At 42.2% G+C, this 19,714-nt stretch overlaps 1 protein-coding gene across 1 annotated transcript; it reads left to right on the forward strand.

Moving 5' to 3' along the window:
* The first annotated feature begins 564 nt into the window (after positions 1-564).
* LOC110674421 (syntaxin-1A-like) lies at positions 565-15,401 on the forward strand. The gene is made up of 4 exons (XM_021838661.1): positions 565-958; positions 1,026-1,121; positions 1,182-1,533; positions 14,847-15,401. The coding sequence occupies exons 1-4, from the start codon at positions 926-928 to the stop codon at positions 15,332-15,334; spliced, it is 969 nt and encodes a 322-aa protein (XP_021694353.1). The 5' UTR covers positions 565-925; the 3' UTR covers positions 15,335-15,401.
* The last annotated feature ends 4,313 nt before the right edge of the window (positions 15,402-19,714 follow it).

Below are 19,714 nucleotides of genomic sequence, written 5' to 3' on the forward strand. Positions count from 1 at the left end.
CACTATAGCCATAACTGGTACACTTTCCCCATATAAAAAGATATAGAGTACTTATGACATTTGGTCTAACTTACCCCGTATTCTCGCTTGCCCCGGGTTACCATTTGATAAAAAATTGTTTTAATATATTCTGTGGATAACGGCCTTAAACTAAATTATAAAGTCGAATAGATGACAGCCATCTATTGGATTTCTGGATGTTTCACCATATTTTTTTATTTATTTAGTTACAACTCATCATATATTATTTGATAAAAATCGAAAAAAAAAACAATTCTGGTGAATGCTACATTCTGACAAATGTTTTGTGGCGAATGGTTTTCTAGCAGAATTTGCACAATCAATACGACAATTTTATGCGGTATGATTAATTAATGAAAACTAGCACTTGCAGCATATGAGCCGTATGCTCGAAAATCAGGGGCAAGATAAATGACTACTCTGATTTTGCCCCTCATAGGCAACATACCCCTAGTTACCCAACCATCGATCCTCTACTTGCCACCTAAGGAATTCCAGAAATCTCTTTAACATTTTAGTAGATTCAAAAAAAAACCAAGATCATCTATTTCCGGAAAACGAATCAAAAACAAAACTCCGAAACTCCATGTTCGACAATCACACTCGTTGAAAGGCTTATGTTATCAACACATTCTACCAGAACAAGAATCACACTCTCACTTCGAGCTAATTACTCATGAGCCAATGGGAAACCGAGATCAAGATAAATATAGAACACTCAAGACGATATCAGACCGCCAGCCGGCCCGTCCAGTTGGGTTCGATTTTTTGTTTAGTTTATCTTCGCGGAAATGTATCATGCTTCCAAATATTCGACCACATATGGTTCACATAGTTCAGTCGGTTGTGGCCGGCATACCAGTTCAAAGGGCACTTGTGGCGCGAGCGCGCACTTTTTAACGAAATGATTCGGGATCGCTTAAATTCCCTGCTAACGGTAAGTCGGCAATTGATCACTATTATCTCCAAAAAATTGTAATCGTACCAAATTGATGTTGATTTAGAGACGAGAGATTGCGGAATCTGTCGAGACGCTTGCCCAGCAGCATGAGTTCAGGACGTTGCTCAACCAGAAGCAGATTATCCAGGATCTCGGTCAGGTAAGTGCACTTTTATCTATATGTAACATCAACGGCCTTTCAACTGTTCAAAAATTTCAGTTCTCGGAAATCTTCCGTTGGATCGTTGATTTGCAGCAGAACATCCAGGCCATCGAGGCGGAGCTTTCCGGAAGCGGTTCCATCAAGGCCAGTAAGAAGCTGGGCGATAATGCAACCCTGTGTCATAAGATTTTCAGTGCCGTCAAACGAGTGGAGGCGGATTTGGAGAAACTGAATCTGCAGAAAGCTGATGATGATGGAGAATCGAGTCCGAGTGAAAACGACAATTTGGTTGATCTGGTGCGGAGCAAGCAATTTGAATGTGTCAAAGCTGCCTACATTGAGGCGTACTGGATGTTCCATGCATTGGTTCGGAGTTACGAGCAGGCGGTCAGGAAGCGCGATCAATGTGGTGAGGACGACCAGATATATATTATTTATCAATTTTTAAAATTCTTTTATTAGTGTCATTCCAAACATTACATTCATTTCTCATGTCTAGTTGTTCTGTGTTAGAAAACACTATGATCCTATTTTGGTTAAACTAAATTAAGCATTTAATCACACCGTTCACACCAAATCGAACTACACACTTTGAAAGTGTGACACTTAGGAGAGTGACGGCACAGTGCAACCTTGCAATCTGGCAGCATTTTGACGAAGAGAAATGTCATGAAAAGCCACATGCTACCAATTTTGCCTTTGTATTTCACTGTTTTGTTTTTGTTTTTGATCTTCCACCACCACTAAAGGACGAACAAGGTTGCCAGTTTTCCAATCTTTTTCATTAGTTCGATTGAATAAGTTTGTTATTTTTTAATGGATTTGTTAGATAATTAACGGCAACCGCCTCCGAGCATCGAAAAAGGTGCGATCAACGAAGTGCACCGAAAATCCATATTTCAAAGCAACCTACAATATTTCTTCATTATGAGTTTTCTCTCAGAGATTTTATCAATATTTCAAAAACTTTCCAGAACAACCATAAGAGAACAAACTTCCAGAGAAATTCTTAGAGAAAATCCTAGAGGAATTATTTGAGAAATTCCTGGAGGTACTCCTTGAGTACTGAAAAAAAAACAAGGAGGAATTAGTGTAGAAATCTGCAAGAACTCCTAAAGGAATTTTTGAAACAAACTCTTGGAGAAATCTCTAAAGGAATCTTTATAGATACTTCTGCAGTTCTAAAAAAAACCCCAACACCTATAGCTAGTACTAATGTATAAATCTCGCTCATCTCTTTTTTCTCATCAAACCACATCTTCGGTTGCTGGACACGATTGTATGTCCGAGATAATCAGTTATCCGCCACACGTTGACACGATTAGATCGTTTGTTGGGAGAAATAAAGTTCTTTGCACGTTGTACGTAGATTTCCGGTATTAATATTAATAAAAGTTACTAGTGAAGTCATTTCGCTGAAGTTTAACCATTTTGTGAGACGTATCACACCAGTGGCCGCAGTTTTTGGATTGAGTCGTTCTAATTTGCCCATAAAACCCTGGAGTGGCGACCATCAACTGTCCTGCGTGTACTGCCTTACGTTCATCGACCGACGACTGAGATAGGACCAGTGTTTCCCAAATGGTCCCTGCTGCGGCTAAGGAAGTATAGATTCAGTTGAGCCACGACCTGCCCCAACATAAATTTCTGGTGCCGTGACCAGGATCGTGGGCCTCGCCGCTGTCGCCATCTTCCAAGCGTGGCTTCCCGCCGGATCGAAGTGTCTTTGTTCGACGCCATTCCAGTTGAACACTGACGTCACCACTGTCTCCAAAGGACGCCATCCAACCCATTGAAGAGATCCTATACTCCACTGCACTGTGACGTCACGCATCAATTTTGACAAGTACTGGTCCTGTTGTTTACAGTTTGGACTTAGTACTTTTTTCGAATCATTCTTAATTTCGTGAAAGTTTGCTGCGAGGAGAGGTCAAATCCACTGCAGATACCCACGGATCGTATTATTCTATCTTCCTACCGTGGAAAATCGTCACCATCAGCATGCTGGTGATAGAAATTCGAAGATGAAAAAATGATGGAAAAAACGACTAAGTCCGAAACGTAAACAACAGGACCAGCAGCTGTCAAATAAGTGAGGTTAGGCTCGTCATATGCAGCGCTCTATTGTCAACCTATTGCATAGTGTGGTGCAGCTACACAGTGAAGGAAGTCTGAGCATCCCAACCCAACCAACGAAAGTTTGCGAATATTGATCGTGAGACGATTGGTATCGCCCCCATCCGCAGACCCATCCGTGCAACGAAAGCCAATTTTTCCAAACGACAAAGACAATTCCTCGTTAGACAATCACCCCTAATGCCGTGTAGGCAGAGATTGTTCCTGCGTTCCAGTTTTGAATAAAATACAAGGCATATTCAACCCTTGGTTCAGGTTAGTACAGTCGACTCTCCACATCTCGATGTTCTACATCTCGATATCTCTCCCTATGTCGATGATTTCATAAGTCCCTTCAGTCTGCATACATTTTCACTCTCCTTATCTCGATATCCTCCTTATCTCGATATCTCCATATCTCGATGTGTTTCTGATGATTTTTCGTTCTCAATTTTCTCTCCGTATGTCGATATGACCAATATCGAAGGTTACTAGACCAAAGTTTTGGGATTCAAAACAAATTAGGAGTGCAAAATGACGTTTGTTTGTGTATTACTTTCTTGGCAACGGAGTGTTTTTTAATCTAGTATTCATCAAAAATTTGTTCTTTGTCTCGATCTCTCCGTATCTCGATGGTCCCTTAGATATCGAGATGTGGAGAGGCGACTGTAACCTTCCAAGCATTTCATTTTCGTGTGTCCGGGTCTACCTGGTCTTCCATATCGGCAGGTATTCTCCACTCCAACTTCACTCTTCGACGTCACCGCGAGCAACGATGGGTGAGGCTCGTACCCGAGAACAACTGATGACGCGAAGGACAACGCTAATCGCGTCGCTGAGTCGCACTGAACGGTTCGTCGAGGACTACGTCGCCGAACGGGATGGGCTTGAGGTACAAATACGACTGGACAGCCTTGACCTGCTGTAGCAATCGCTGGAGGAGGTGCAGACGGCCTTGGAGGATCTAGAGGAGACCAACGAAGGTAAGGCTTTGAACCTACAATATCGAGCCTCCTTTGAACCCAGGCTTTTCCGAATAAAAGCCAGGCTGAAATCAATTCTACCGCCCCCGCTCATTTTGAACCCCCTCCGCGCGCTGTGTCCACCTTGACCGGTTTGAAGTTGCCAACAATTTCCATACCAGAGTTTGACGGTGATTATATGCAGTGGTTGACCTTCTTCGACACCTTCAAGGCATTGATCCATGACAATCAGGACCTTCCTCCGATCCAGAAGTTCCACTATCTCCGTAGTGCGGTGAAGGGAGAACCCACGCAGGTCATCGAAACTATTGGCATCAGTGCCGCCAACTATCCTCTAGCATGGCAGGCGCTGGTCACTCGTTATTCCAACGAGTATTTGCTTAAAAAGCGCCACCTGCAGGACCTGTTGAACATTCCTCGGATGAAGAAGGAGACGGCCGCTACTCTTCATTCAACTGTAGATGGGTTCCAAAGACACATCAAAATCTTGCAGCAGTTAGGAGAACCAACCCCGGCGTGGAGCACCCTGTTAGAGTATCTATTGTGCATGCGGCTGCACGATGACACGATTCGCGCGTGGGAGGACCACGCAGAAACCGTCAACGACCAGTCCTATACGTGCCTTGTGGAATTTTTGGAAAAGCGGATCCGAGTTCTCGACTCGGTTTCAGTCAACCATTCCTCCTCTCCCTCGACTCCACCAGTGGTTCCCAATGGAAACCATCGCAGACAGATGCCCATTAAAACGTCTTCGTATTTTACCACTGAGAATTCCGCCTCAAAATGCCATGCATGTGATCAGGCGCATCCGTTGGTGAAGTGCCCAACTTTTGAAAAGATGACCCTTGTTGAGCGCCTTCGCACGGTTAATTCCAAAAGGTTTTGCCTTAATTGCTTCCACCAAGACCATTACGCACGTGACTGCCCTTCCAATTTCACGTGTCGAGTTTGCAAAAAACACCACCACTCCCTTCTCCACCCAGGCCAGCTTCCTAGTAACACCAAAACGAATAGCGAAGGTTACCCGGCAGTTTCACAGTCCAACCAACGGACAAACCAACATCCAACGTCGTCGTCCAGAGCGCAATCGAGAGTCTCGATGCAGATGGTGACAAAAGTAGTGGAACCTACCGTTATTCAATGCAACAGTGTGCTTCGAAATCCTCAGCCAACGGTCTTTATGCTGACAGTCTTGGTCCGTATCGTCGACGTCTACGGGAAAGAACACTTTGCCAGAGCCCTACTGGACAGCGCTTCGCAACCCAACTTGATATCGGACCGACTGGCCCAACTTTTAAAACTAAAACGCACTAAAGTGAATGTTATCATCGACGGAATTGGCGAAAAACCAGATCATGCCACCAATTCGGTTAGAACCAGTGTCCTTTCCCGTAAGGGGAAAGGGGAGAAGATCCAAAGATGTAACGTTCCTAGTTCTCAAACGGATGATATCCAACCTTCCTGCAGAGGACATTCCAGTAGACGATTGGAAACTCCCGAACGACATTTCGCTTGCCGATCCTAACTTCAACCGCTCCAGCAAGATCGATTTAGTGATCGGAGCTCAGCACTTCTTCGACTGTTTCCCAACAGCAGCGCGAATCAAGTTGTCCGAAGGACTTCCAGACTTAATTGACAGCGTTTTCGGTTGGATAGTTGCTTACGGCACCAATCTCGCTGCTAACCAAGAATCCGTCTGCTACAAAACTGTTGCCACTTCCTTTTCCCCTCTAGAACAAAGCATGGAACGATTTTGGAAGATAGAGCAGGTTGGAACTCGATCTGCCTTGTCAGTGGAGGAAAAGGCATGCGAGGAGTTGTTCCAGTCCACCGTTTCCCGTAACGCCGATGGCAGATATATTGTTGAGTTGCCCAAGCAGCCAAATTTTGCAGAAATGATTGGAGATTCCGAGGCGGCGGACATTCGCCGTTTTGAGTTGATTGAGCGCAGATTGTCCAAAGATCCCAAGTTGAAGTTAGAGTACTATAAATTCATGGCGGAATACTTATCGCTCGACTACATGAAGCCTATTCCCAATGGTACTGCCCCCGGATTCGTAGAATGCTTTCTTCCTCATCACCCGGTCATTAAAGAGTCCAGTACTACCACCAAAACCCGGGTTGTCTTCGACGGTTCCAGCAAAACCTCATCCGGATTCTCCTTAAACCAGGCTCTTTGTGTAGGGCCGACCGTGCAGGACGAGTTGCTAGATCTTGTCATCCGAAACCGCAAATTTCCAGTAGCCATGGCAGCAGATGTTGAAAAAATGTACCGTCAGGTTCTGGTACACCCGAAGGACACCGCCTCTGCAGAAAATCAAGTACCGCTTCAAACCCACCAAACCTCTCCAGTCATACGAGCTCCTCACCGTCACATACGGTCTTGCACCGTCTTCTTTCCTAGCTACTCGAGCACTGCAGCAGCTAGCCAACGATGAAGGACATGCGTATCCTCTCGCTGCTCCTGTTTTAAAAAAGTCCTTCTATGTCGAGCTGCTGTGGATTTCCGTTGAGGAAGTGGATCTCAAATAAACTAGAAGTGTTGCAAGGACTCCCTGCTGACCAGATTGGAACCCAGTCAACATACCGATTTGACCCTGGAGAAACTGTGAAAACCCCTGGCATCACGTGGGAACCTGAGTCCGACCAATTTCTGTTTGACTTTCATGGAAACCAGCGTGATCAAACGGCAACAAAACGAGTGATCCTATCCAGAATTTCCCAGTTATTCGACCCGCTACGGTTGATAGCACCAGTCGTCGTTAAGGGAAAAATGCTCATTCAGAAGTTATGGGTGATTGAGTGTTCCTGGGATGAGGAGGTTCCAAGTGAGATTAGACGGGAATGGGACAAGCTGTACGACCAACTTCCTCTTCTGTCCAAGTTCCGTATCGATCGATACGCCTTTCAACCAAACTCCACAATCCAATTACACTCGTTTGCAGACGCTTCCGAGTCCGCCTACGGGGCCTGCGTTTACGCTCGCAGTGTAGACGCCGAAGGAAATATTCGTGTTCAGCTTTTGGCAGCTAAATCCCGAGTCGCTCCTTTGCAGAGGCTGTCCATTACCAAACTTGAATTATGCGCCGCCGTTATCGCTGCACAGCTGCATTCCCGAGTTGTAGAAGCCCTGCAGATGAACATCGATAAATCCTTTTTCTGGTCCGACTCAACGGTGACCCTACAGTGGCTTAGATCTCCCCCCAGTTCGTGGAAAACCTTTGTTGCTAATCGCGTGTCTGAAGTGCAAACATTAACCCATGGATCCCATTGGAGTCACGTTTCTGGCCTTCAAAACCCGGCAGACCTCGTTTCCAGAGGTATGGATATTGGAGAGTTTGTGGAGAGTACTTTATGGAAACAAGGTCCGAATTGGTTGCAGCTTTCGAGGGAAAACTGGCCACGATGTAATGAAACAGAAGTTCCCGATGCCGATGAAGAACGCAGGAGAGTTGTAGTTTCTTTCGCACGAATTTTGCCGTCGTATAACCCAATCTTCTCAAGATACTCCTCGTTCAATCGCCTATCAAGAGTCGTCGCTCTGTGCCAGAAGTTCGTCCAAAACGTACGGTCCAAGTCTAGAACTCAACCAAGCACTACAAGCCTTGCCAAATTCCAGCCACTGTCGGTCGAGCAACTTATTCAAGCCAAAACTACTCTGGTTCGACTGGCCCAAGCCGATTGTTTTCAAGAAGAACTGCGAGAACTTCAGCAAGGGCGTCCGCTTCCCAAGAAATCTCCAGTCAGATTGCTGGCTCCATTTGTTGACACAGAGGGGGTTCTCAGAGTGGGGGGGCGGTTAAAACTCTCGGAACAGCCATACCTATCCAAGCACCCAGTCCTGCTCCCTAGCTTCCATCCTCTAGCCCAGCTGATTGCCAAATTCTACCACTACAAACTTATTCACGGTGGCGGCCACGTGACGTTGTCGGTCATGCGTGAGGAGTACTGGCCGATAAACGGACGACGACTTGTGCGAAGCATAATCAGAAACTGCTTTCAATGCGCCCGAGCCAATCCCGTTCCGGCTAACCAACAGATAGGACAGCTTCCATCTCAGAGAATCACCGTGAACAAACCGTTTTCCATCACCGAAGTGGATTATGCTGGGCCAGTATATTTAAGGCCCATTCACAAGCGTGCGTCTCCTACGAAGGCCTACATTTGCTTGTTCGTGTGTTTCACAACAAAAGCGGTTCATATAGAGCTGGTAGGCGACCTCTCTACATCAGCTTTCATCTCCGCCCTTCGACGTTTTGTAGCTCGCCGTGGACGTCCGAGTCACTTGCATTCCGACAACGGGAAAAATTTTATTGGGGCAAAAAACGAGCTACACGAGCTTTACAAAATGCTCACCAATGAAACCTAAGTTGATCACATAACAAGGTTCTGCACGGAGGAAGAAATTGTCTGGCATTTAAATCCACCGAAAGCCCCCCACTTCGGTGGACTTTGGGAGGCCGCCATCAAGGTGGCAAAAAAGCATCTTTATCGCCAACTAGGGAACTCCAAGTTGTCATACGAGGATCTATCAACCATTCTAACAGAAATAGAAGCCGCTATGAATTCACGACCTCTCGTTCCAATGACTGAGGATCCGAACGATTTCACTATCCTCACACCTGCACACTTCATTATTGGGTCGACCCTGCATGCTGTACCCAGTTCAGATGTCACCAATATTCATGTTTCACGTTTGCATCACCATCAAAAATTGCAGCAAATGTATCAACGCTTCTGGCATCAATGGAGGACTGAATATCTACAAGAGCTTCAGAGGGATACTCGAGTATGCCAGCCCAACCACGAAATCCAGCCCGGAAGATTGGTAGTAGTTGTCGACGAATTTCAACACCCCGTTCGTTGGCCATTAGCCCGTATCGAAGCAGTGCACCCAGGATTGGACGGTCTCATTCATTCATCCAGACATTACGCAATATGTTAAGGAATTCTTCTAAGTTGTTCTTCAGAAACTTCTCCAGATATTCCTGTATGATATCTTGAAGGATTTCCTGATGATATATGTGGCAGAATACTTGAATACCTGAAAGCTCTTGAGGAATCTCAGGAGGAACGCCAGAAAAAATCCCTCAAAAACTCCAGGAGGATCCTCTGAATAAAAAAACAATGGAGGGATTCCTGGACTTGTGGATGATTTCCTGAATAAAAACTTCTGCAGAATTCCCTGAAGATTTCTTCAGAATTTCAGGAGTTTCTTCAAGAATTCCTTTTGGAGTTCCTTAAAAGATTCCTCGACGAGTATCTTTACAAATTCCTTGAGAGATTTCTCCAGGGATTTCTCCATGAGGAATTACTCACGGAGTTCTATCAGAAATTTTTCCAGGACATCCTTGCTCCAGAAGTTCCTACAGGAACTCCTCTAGAAGTTCTTTCAAGAATTCTTCCAGGAGTTTTTTTTAGGAATTCCTTCAGGAATTTATCCAGTAATTTCTTCAGGAATTCCTCCAGGAGATCCTCCAGGAATTGGTTCAGGAGTTTGATCAGGAATTCCTCCAAATTTTCCTTCTGGAATGCAAGAGTTTTCTTCGGGGTGTTCTTCAGGATTTCCTCCAGGACTTCCATCAAGAAATCATCCAGGATAGCTTACAGAAATTCTTGAAGAGTAATCTGAACGATTTCTTAGACAACTACTTAGGGAAGTTCCCTGAAAAATAACTTACGGAATGTCTGGATGAATGCTTTTATGGTCGCTGGAAGCCCTCCAAGACTTCAAGGATTTGTACAGGAATTTATTCGGAACGCTTACGGCATTCTCTCCAGAGGTTTCCTCCTCCAGGATATTTCAGAAATGCTGAAGTGATTCCTCAAAGCATTCATCCACGGATTCCTAGAGAAATTCTTCCAATAATACCTCCAATGATTTTTCTGGAAATTTCCTCAGAAATGTCTGCCAACCTGCTTAATTCACTAAAGGATTTCTTCATGAATTCCTACGGGATTTTCTTCAGGGATTCCTTCAGGATTTCCTGGAAGAATTCTTGAAGGAATTCCTAAAAAGGTAGCCCAAATTATTCCTTGTGGATCTTTCGGTGGAATTCCTGAAAGAACTCCTAGGGATTCCCTGAAGAAAATCCTGGAAAAAACCCTGAAGCAACCCTTGGAGGAATCCATTAAGGAAAACCTGGTGATATACCTAAAGAAGCTCCTGGATGAAGGAAGGAACCCTTGAAAGAATGTTACACGCGAAAAAAAATCTGTGGTAACAATTACTATTTTAGCTGACTACGCCCATTCTTGAAACTATCATGGAATTTCAGACCAATTTATTATGTTTACGGTACATCTCACCACATTACTGATACGTTTGACAGAAATAATTTGCAACAATCTGATTTCGACAACAGACATGGTAAAATACAGCGCATTTCTGGTCTGCTGAAAAGTGTCGGTGCGAGCGCTTAAGTTTACCCCCTTAAATGGTAGTTTTTACCGCACAATTTTTTTTGCGTGTAGTAGGAAACCCTGACGGAGCTCCTGGAGGTATTCCTGAAGGAACTCCTGGAATTATTCCTGAAGAAACTCCAGGATGAATTTCTGCAAGAACTTATGGAAGAATCCATTATAAATCCATAAAAGAAACTCCTGAGAGAATCCCTGGAGGAGTTCGTAAAAAAATCCACGACAAAATACCAGAAGGAACTCCTTAGGAATCTCTCGAGGAACTCTTGGGGGTACTCCTGGGGAATCAGAAGGCCGACTCCTGGGGAAACTCCTGGGGAACTCCTTAAAGAACTCGTGGTAGTATCCCCGGAAGAAATCCTGGAGGAATCCATGGAGGAACTCCTGGAGCAATATTTAGAGGAATGCTACTGAAGGAATCCCTTAAAAACTCCAGGAGGAATCCATGAAGGGAATTTCTCATTAAGGAGGAATCCCTGAAGGGGAATCTTGGAAGAATTCCTGAAGGAACTCCAGGAAGGTATTCCTGGGGTAGTTCTGTAATGAACTGCTAAAAGTATTCGTGAAGAAATTCCTGGAGGAATACCCGAAGAATCTCCTGGAAGACTTCCTGAAGGAATTCCTGAAGGAATTGCTGAAAAAAAACTCCTGGAGGAATTTCTGCAAAAAAAAACTCCTGAAGGAACTCCGGGAGGAATTCCTCCAGGCTTTCTTTGAGCAATTTCTCCAGGAGTTCCTTCAGAAATTCTTTCTGGAGGAATTCTTGAAGGATCTCCTGGAGAAATTCCTGAAGGAACTCCTGGAGGAGTTCCTTAAAAAACTCCTAGAGGAATTCTTCAAGGAGTTTATTCACGAATTCCTCCAGGAGTTCCATCAGGAAATCCTTCAGGAATTTCTCCAGGAGATCTTCCAAGAATTTCTTCAGGAGTACCTTCAGAGATTCATCGAGAAGTTTCTCCAGTAATTCTTTTGGGAATTCCTCCAGGGATTCTTCCAGACGTTGAAATTGACTTCTCCTCACGTTTTTAAGACGGATCATGAGTTTAAGATCATCGTCTTCAATCACGGATTCGAATGTAACTTCTAATTTTGGTATTGCATATCAAGTTTTGTTTGCGAAGAACTGATAACATCAAGATTACTATCGATATGTGTTTAATATTTATTTCAGTCAGCTTGTAAATAATTGAAAGTGGAGCTCAATCCTATAGAGAATCACTCCATGTGATATTTGAAATGTAACAGGGACATGATCAGAATCACAATCAGCGTGTGAAACCAGTAGGCTACAAAAGTGACTAGAGTCGATTAAGATCAAATCAATCTTAAAAGGGTTTCTATAAGAGGAACAACAAGGTGGACTATCAGGGTATTGAATTGAGACATATCCTGAAGAGCACTCATCAAATAAAATTCTGCCGTCGGAATTGCTTCGCGAATTATTCCATGTCCAATGTTTGGCATTAAAGTTGACAATGACAAAACATGTTGACTTATTGCGAGTAAATTTTCGCAAGTCAGTTTGGAGCAAATTAACTTGCTGTCCAGAGCATTGAAAAGGCAAATAGGCAGCTATGAAAGCATATATATCAAGCCGTGTTTCAACAGAAACACCCAAAGTTTCATTTTGGTTTTGAATGCTTAGCTTAGCTTAGCTTAGCTTAGACTGACTACACATATCAATGGTTGCTATTCCGTGATTGACCGAAGTCAGTGAAAATGCACAAAGAATCAACTAGAAGTTCGGCTGGGATTGGCCATAATCTTCTTCAGTGTGCATAATTCAGTGCCTCTATTTATATAGGGTCAATAACGGCGCCGGCCACGTCCTTGCAGTCAGGTGGGATTGGGGGAAGGAATGTTAGTGTGTAACCTTTGCTTTTTGGAGACCGTGTTTGCCTCTGCATCTCCACAAAGGTTACTGGGAGGGATGTTTGTTAATGGGGAGGATCGTTGGGTCATAGGATTCACTTTGATAAGCGATTAGACCATGATAAACAATGATTTGTGAGATATATACATGCTTATACGTAAATATATTTTCATTTGATATGAACAATTTCTATGTAGAGGAAAATTATGCCGACACTTGAGGTGACGAACCATTCAAAGTTTGTTGAACAAATACCTAAATGTAACATTCCTACAGCTGTCAGGACGAAAGCATGTGTTATTATATTTTACTCATTTGAAAAGAAACAAAAAACTCGATTGGGACATCACTCTTATTCTTATGCCGACACTTACAGTGGCGAACCATCCAAAGTTTGTTGAATAAAGTGAACCTTTCGCAAGTCTACACTTGTAGTGTCGAACCATTCAAAGTTTTTTTAATTACAAAAATAAAGGTATATAAGAGGTGTTCTGAAAAAAAAAAAAAATGTTAAACATAAATAAATCATGAATCAGAGTTTGTGTCGACACTCACAGTGACGAACCATCCATAGTTTGTTGAAAAATCATATTTACATCCCACCATTGTAACGATTGAATGTGCAGTCATACATATTTTATAGATTAGAAATAGTAGCATGAAACGAGCTCACCAATTGATCCGTTATCCTTGACTGAGCAGCCACAATCCACTTTCGGCTTCACTCGTTTACTCGGCTATAAAAAAGCACTCAGGAAAAAAAAAAAATAAGCGCGCGACCCAAAAAGAATAAAAAAAAAAAAAAACTGTTCGGGCTTTCTTGACGCACTGCCCAGGAGCAAGCGTCAAGGTCGAAGGATCAAACAGAACTAACCGATCGCGGCACTTTTTCACTTTCTTCAACCCACGGCATAAAAAATTAACAAGGCAGGCTCTTCACTGATGTAAACATCAAGTTTGGTTGAAAACATGTGACGTCACTCCTATCGTACCATATACCATCCGGATCACTAGATCATTATTTTTGAAAATTTGTTCGAGGTGGATAGGAATGACGTCGTCAAGTAGCTGTCAGTTTTCGGAATATATCACCTTCTTAAATATAGTACACCGTGCTTCAACCGAACTCATCGATCACGCCACTTTTTCACTTACGAGACCGACGCGCGACATGTTTGATCCTGCCCTCGTCGCTTGCCCCGGGAAAAGCAAGTGTCAAGGTCGAAAGATCAAACAGAACTAACCGATCGCGGCACTTTTTCACTTTCTTCAACCGAACTCACCGATCACGCCACTTTTTCACTTACGAGACCGACGCGCGACATGTTTGATCCTGCCCTCGTCGCTTGCCCCGGGAAAAGCAAGTGTCAAGGTCGAAGGATCAAACAGAACTCTATATTATTTTGGCTTACTTTACATACCAATAAGTCGACGAGTCTGTACATACAAATATATAATATTATATGATAATTAATCATTAAAAATTACTTCGGTTATCAATATTTCTATAGGAAAAGAATGTTATTACTAATAGGTGATTGTGCACCACTCCCAAAGTTTCATTTTGGTTTTGAATGACGGAAAAAGTTGAAGTTTTCTTTCTGTTCAAGAAGTTGCGTTGCCGTTCATCCACTTGGAACGAGCCTCAATGATTCGTTTGCACGAAGGGCAATCCCAAAAATTAGACTTATGGTTGCCTCCGCAATTTGCGCATACAAACATTTTGGTATCTTCATTCACAGAACACAGGACAGGACTGGGCAGTCTCCTTTCTTTGCGATTTGAAAGGAAATCTTGATTCCCCTAATGGAGTACAAGATCTGCTGCCTAAATCCCCCAAATTTGGAACAACTGACCACGATTGGCGGCACCCTTCATTTTCTCATTTGAATCAAAGAGCCTGGGTTAGAGGCCGCTTCGATTTGATGTTCTGAAAATTTGGCCAAAGCATCGAACGGATTGGCCATTTCGATGTACAGTCAACTTTCGTTCGTTGCACTAAACCTTGACTTTCACTAATCGAGTTGAGATTTTAGCAGGTAGATGTACTTTTCAAAGACGGTGTCCAAGAAGGATTACCACCGCTAGCTTTCACTAACGGGTCCAACGAAAAACCAAAGGCATGGGCTCAAACAAGGATCGATACTTTGAAAAAGGAAGCACTGAGTACTGTTTGCTTTAGGTAGTTTTTGAAAACTTCCGAGAGCAGAAAGAATTTTTGTACGCACAGCACGAGGGTACGCTGTGCACTGACGTCCAGATATCTTGATTGATTGATAACTTATAGGACACATTTAACTCAGGCATCTGACTCCTTTGTCTTTCCAGCAGCATCATCGCACCAAACCCTAACCTCGCAATCACAGTGCGACGTCTCGAAACCAAACCACGACGACGTAGATGCCGATCATCAACCGTCTCGACGCCACTCGCTAGATGAACAGATTCATCCCTCAGATTGTACCAGAATCGCCATCGTCGAGGAAAACGCATCCGAAACGCTCCAAGCCGTCGAGGAACGCCACCAGGAGCTGCATGTGCTGGAGCGAACGCTCGTCGAAATGCGGGATCTGTTTGTGCTGTTCTCAACCCTGGTGATGGAGCACGGCAGTATGCTTAATCTGGCGGAAACCAAAGTTCAGGATGCGGCCGAGCATGTGGCCACGGCGGCCGCGGACATTAAAGAGGCCCACCACTATTACCGGAAAGTTGGCGGCAGGAAGTGGTTCTGCTTCGATGTTACTTGCTGTTTGTTGGTGCTGTTGGCATTGCTGGTTGCGATTGCTATTTATTTGGCGCTGAAGAAGTTCTTGTTTTGATCATGCGAGTTCTTGCGTTGTTTCGTGGAGATGAAAGAATTTCATCTTATAGAGTAAGGTGGTGCAAAAATTCTACTTTGTGGAATACTCAATAATATAGAAATAAATAGAGTAGTGTTTGATCCTTCGACCTTGACACTTGCTCCTGCGGGGGCGAGCGATGAGGGCAGGATCAAACATGTCGCGCGTCGGTAGTGAAGCAGTGAAAAAGTGATCGGTTCGTTAGTAGTGTTTGATCCTTCGACCTTGACGCCTGCTCTTGCGGGGGCGGGTTATGAGGGCAGGATCAAACTTGTCGCGCGTCGTTCGCTCAGAGAAATGAAAAAGCGCCGCGGAACGTTAGTAGTGTTTGATCTATTGATCGCGTCACTTGCTCTTGCGTGGGTGAGTGACGAACACTTGTTTGGCGTACAATGCGATTATCAAATTATTTCGCGAATCCGGTTAGGCGTGATTATATCATGGATCGCATCACCAAACACTGGTGACTTCCAGATCTTTACCTTATCCCACTAACCCAATATCCTTTCCATGACAACCGTGGAGATGCAGAGGTGATCTCGGTCTTTAGTAACAACGGTTGTCACACTAACATTCCTTCCCTTCCCCGATGACCGTAAGGACGTGGCCGGCGCCGTTATTGACTTTTAAATTTGAGCTCTCGATTTGTGCACATTGAAGAATGGTAAGATAATCCCAAGCCCCATTCATTAATTCCCTGTGCAACTTCGATTGTTCTGGTCAATCACGGAGTAGCAACTACGAATTGTACGGTCATATATGCTTATGTTTATGCTTACTCAATAATATAGAAATAAATACGCTCTAACCTCTTTTTACGATGGTTCTTTTTACGACCATTTTTTTTACTACCGAAATCCATATTAACCTTAATAAGGATCTTGGGTCTTTTTCGAACCATTTCAATGTTTAAATCAATGTTACATTCGTTTAAAATAACCTAGCAATTTGAAATTTTCTGACAATTATTTTTTGTGGAAAATATTATTTTTGAGGAAACAAAAGTTTTGAATGACCCCTAGCCTCTTGAGTGACTTTGGCACCGCTCAAACGTTAAATTAGTGTAGATACTCGCAAATTCGCACTTTTTCTCCTTCTTAAAAACGACTTTTCCACAACTTTGCAATCAAGCCAAGTTTTTGTACCAAAACTAGACATGTGACGTCTCAATCTGCATGATTTTGAATACCTGTCTCTCTAGTTCAGTTATAGATGCATCACTACTCTTGCTTATTGTGACCACTGGAATAACCTAGGAATGACCACCGGAGATATCTGCATTGTTGGAAATTTCAGTTTTTGTACCTTCGTGCTGTGCGTACACGAATTCTCTCTGCTCTTGGAAGTTTTCTTTAAAAACTACCTAAAGCAAAAATCAGTACTTTTCAGTGCTTAAATTAAAAACAGTACTTTTCAGTGTTATTAAAACAGTACTTTTCAATATTTTGTCATTGGTGACTTTAATGCCAAACATCGGTCATGGAATAATTCTCAAAGTAATTCCAACGGCAGAATTTTATTTGATGAGTGCTCTTCAGGATATTTCTCAATTCAATACCCTGATAGCCCTACATGTTTTTCCTCTTCTAGAAATCCATCTACGATTGACTTGGTCTTAACCGACTCTAGTCATCTTTGTAGCCAATTAGTTACTCATGCTGATTTTGATTCTGATCATGTGCCTGTTACATTTCAAATATCCCAGGAAGCGATTCTCAATCCTATCAGCTTCACTTTTAATTATTTACGAGTCGACTGGAATACATATGAAACGTATGTTGACTCTAATCTTGATGTTAACATTTCTTTAGAAACTTAAGTTGATATTGACAATGCTCTTGAAACTTTAACAAATTCCATTGTTGAAGCCAGAAGCATTGCAATTCCAAAATGAGGGATTCCACGGAGGCATGCAATTCGATTCTGATCGACCATTTCAAAAATATCTGGAACTTTGCACAGTTTTTCAGTTCTATCTAAATCGTCATTTTCCGATATCAAATCTTCAAGTTGAGTCACGACTAACTTTTCAAAAGGGTGTATGTGAAAATGGTTCAAAAATATTCAAAAAGCTGCACAGCAAAAACGGTTCGTTCGATTGTTAGACAACTAAAGAAACAAAGTTAGACAACTAAATAAAGATTCCAAAAAAAAATAAACACAGTAAAAAAAAAATTTTTTTTTTGCATTAAAAACATCATTTTTGTCACAAAAACTCAAATATCTCAAAACCCTATCGGAATACCAACGTAATTTTTTGAGGGAAAACGGTCCATTATATTAGCTATCTACCATAAAAATTTGGTGATGGTAAGCCAATAAACAAAAAAGTTATTACATTTCAAATATTTCACAAATTTGACACTTGGTGAAAATTTTTTTTTTTCATTGTTAATTTTTTTTAGGACCGCAGTTTGTTGCTGAATTTTTTGTTAAGGGTACCACATGAGGTTAACAAGTTGTTTTCATGATATTTTATTTAATTATTCATAACTATTATAGCATCTATTAGAAAGTTAGACGCGATCCAGTGTTGTGATCTAAAGTCTTGATAGTGTCATATTTTTTATTGTACGTAACTGAAGAAAAATACTCTCAATAGTGTTGAAACCTTTTGATAAAAGAAACCTATAAGAAATCTAATATTGAAGACAAAAGCTACAAAAAAAGTTTTCTATACAGGTATACGACTAGTTTACCTGCAAAAAGTTTACCTCGTAGAGAACAAGGCGGGTCTATACCCAGGTGATCTAGTATACGTAAAGCAGGTCGGTTTCTCGGCGCTGGTTTTCTCCACAAAGTTAAAATCTGATTACACCTGGGTATAGACCCGCCTTGGTAGAGAATAGAATTTGTTAATCATATTTGGGAGAAAGCGAGTAACTTCAACAACATCAAAAACATGATAGGTACATACCATGAACATACTCACGAAAAAGCTAAAAATATACTACCACTATGGTTATAAAAGATTTAATTGTAAAATTTTTCTTCAGTCAAGCAAACGACACCAAACTAGTCAGTAAAAACTTAAAAGTGATTTTGTTTATTAAAATCTAACGAGCAACATGAGTAGTCGCTTTCTCAACTGTTGCAGGCCGTTTGTAGAAAAAAAGTGTTCGAAAGAGCTACGAAATCTCACCGAAAGCACCATAGATAAACTGAAAGCGGCTGGTTATGCTCCAATGTCTACATTGAATACAAATTTACGCATTTGTACGTCCTGCCGTTTAAACGTTGACAAACGGGCAATCTGTACATCATCGGTGGATCAGGTTGCAGGAAGTTCGAAAACAACAACAACTGAGGAGTTACCAGAAGTACCAAGTGCAGATAGTCTTGCCACGGTACCATCAGCGACATCTGTTTCAACAAATCAATCAGAAGATGAGTGCATCCAGAAGGTCAACATCGAACGCTTCAACGAAGGGATAGCTGGAATAAAAGTGACTCCGATTAAATGGACGAAGATGGGTTACGTCAATTATCCCGAGAAAAAATACCGTGAAATCAACGAAGCTGTACGAAGAAACCTCTTCAAATTAGGACCTGAGGATGTGGAAAATACAGACTACGATGAGGTAATTATGAATATGAAGGAAAGGTTCTCGAATCTAGCCACGACAAGGAAAGAAAAATTATTGATTTTGTCGATGCTGCCAAGCTCGTGGTCTATTCAAGACGCCATTGATGAGTTCAAAACCAATAGAAATACAGCAAAAGAGGCAAAACAATTCAAAAATAACTGTCTTGCAACCAAAAAAGCTAGGTCGAGTACTTCATTAACAGATGAGACAAAAGAAAAAATAATTCAATATTTTGAAGACGATGAAGTAAGTAGAGCTATGCCTGGCCAAAAAGATTATGTATCTTTAAAAAAGATGGAAAGCGTCAAGCAATCCAAAAACGATTAATGATGACTACTTTGAAAGAAGCGTATACACGCTTCAAGGAAATTAACGAAAATATTAAGGTAGGTTTTTCCTCATTTGCAAGCCTTCGTCCAAGGCAATGCAAGCTTCTATCCAATTCAGGAACACATAATGTTTGTGTGTGCACAACACACGAAAATATTAACCTAATCTTACATAGTTTGAAAAGAATCAATTTATCAAAGGATATTAAAATGTTAACTGGTAGTCTTTTGTGTGAAAATACAACTTCAAATTGCTATCTACGATCTTGTTCGGATTGTCCAGATTCTTTATCATTGGAAAATACTTTATTCGCTGAGTTTGAAGAAAATTATATTGATCAGTTATCATTTGAGCAATGGGTCACCACAGATAGGTGTGACCTAGAAACTATTGTAAAACCTGTAGATGAGTTTGTGTCATTTTTTTGCTTGAAATTAGAAAG

This window comes from Aedes aegypti, chromosome 1, assembly GCF_002204515.2.
Source record: "Aedes aegypti strain LVP_AGWG chromosome 1, AaegL5.0 Primary Assembly, whole genome shotgun sequence".
In the NCBI taxonomy this organism is placed as follows: domain Eukaryota; kingdom Metazoa; phylum Arthropoda; class Insecta; order Diptera; family Culicidae; genus Aedes; species Aedes aegypti.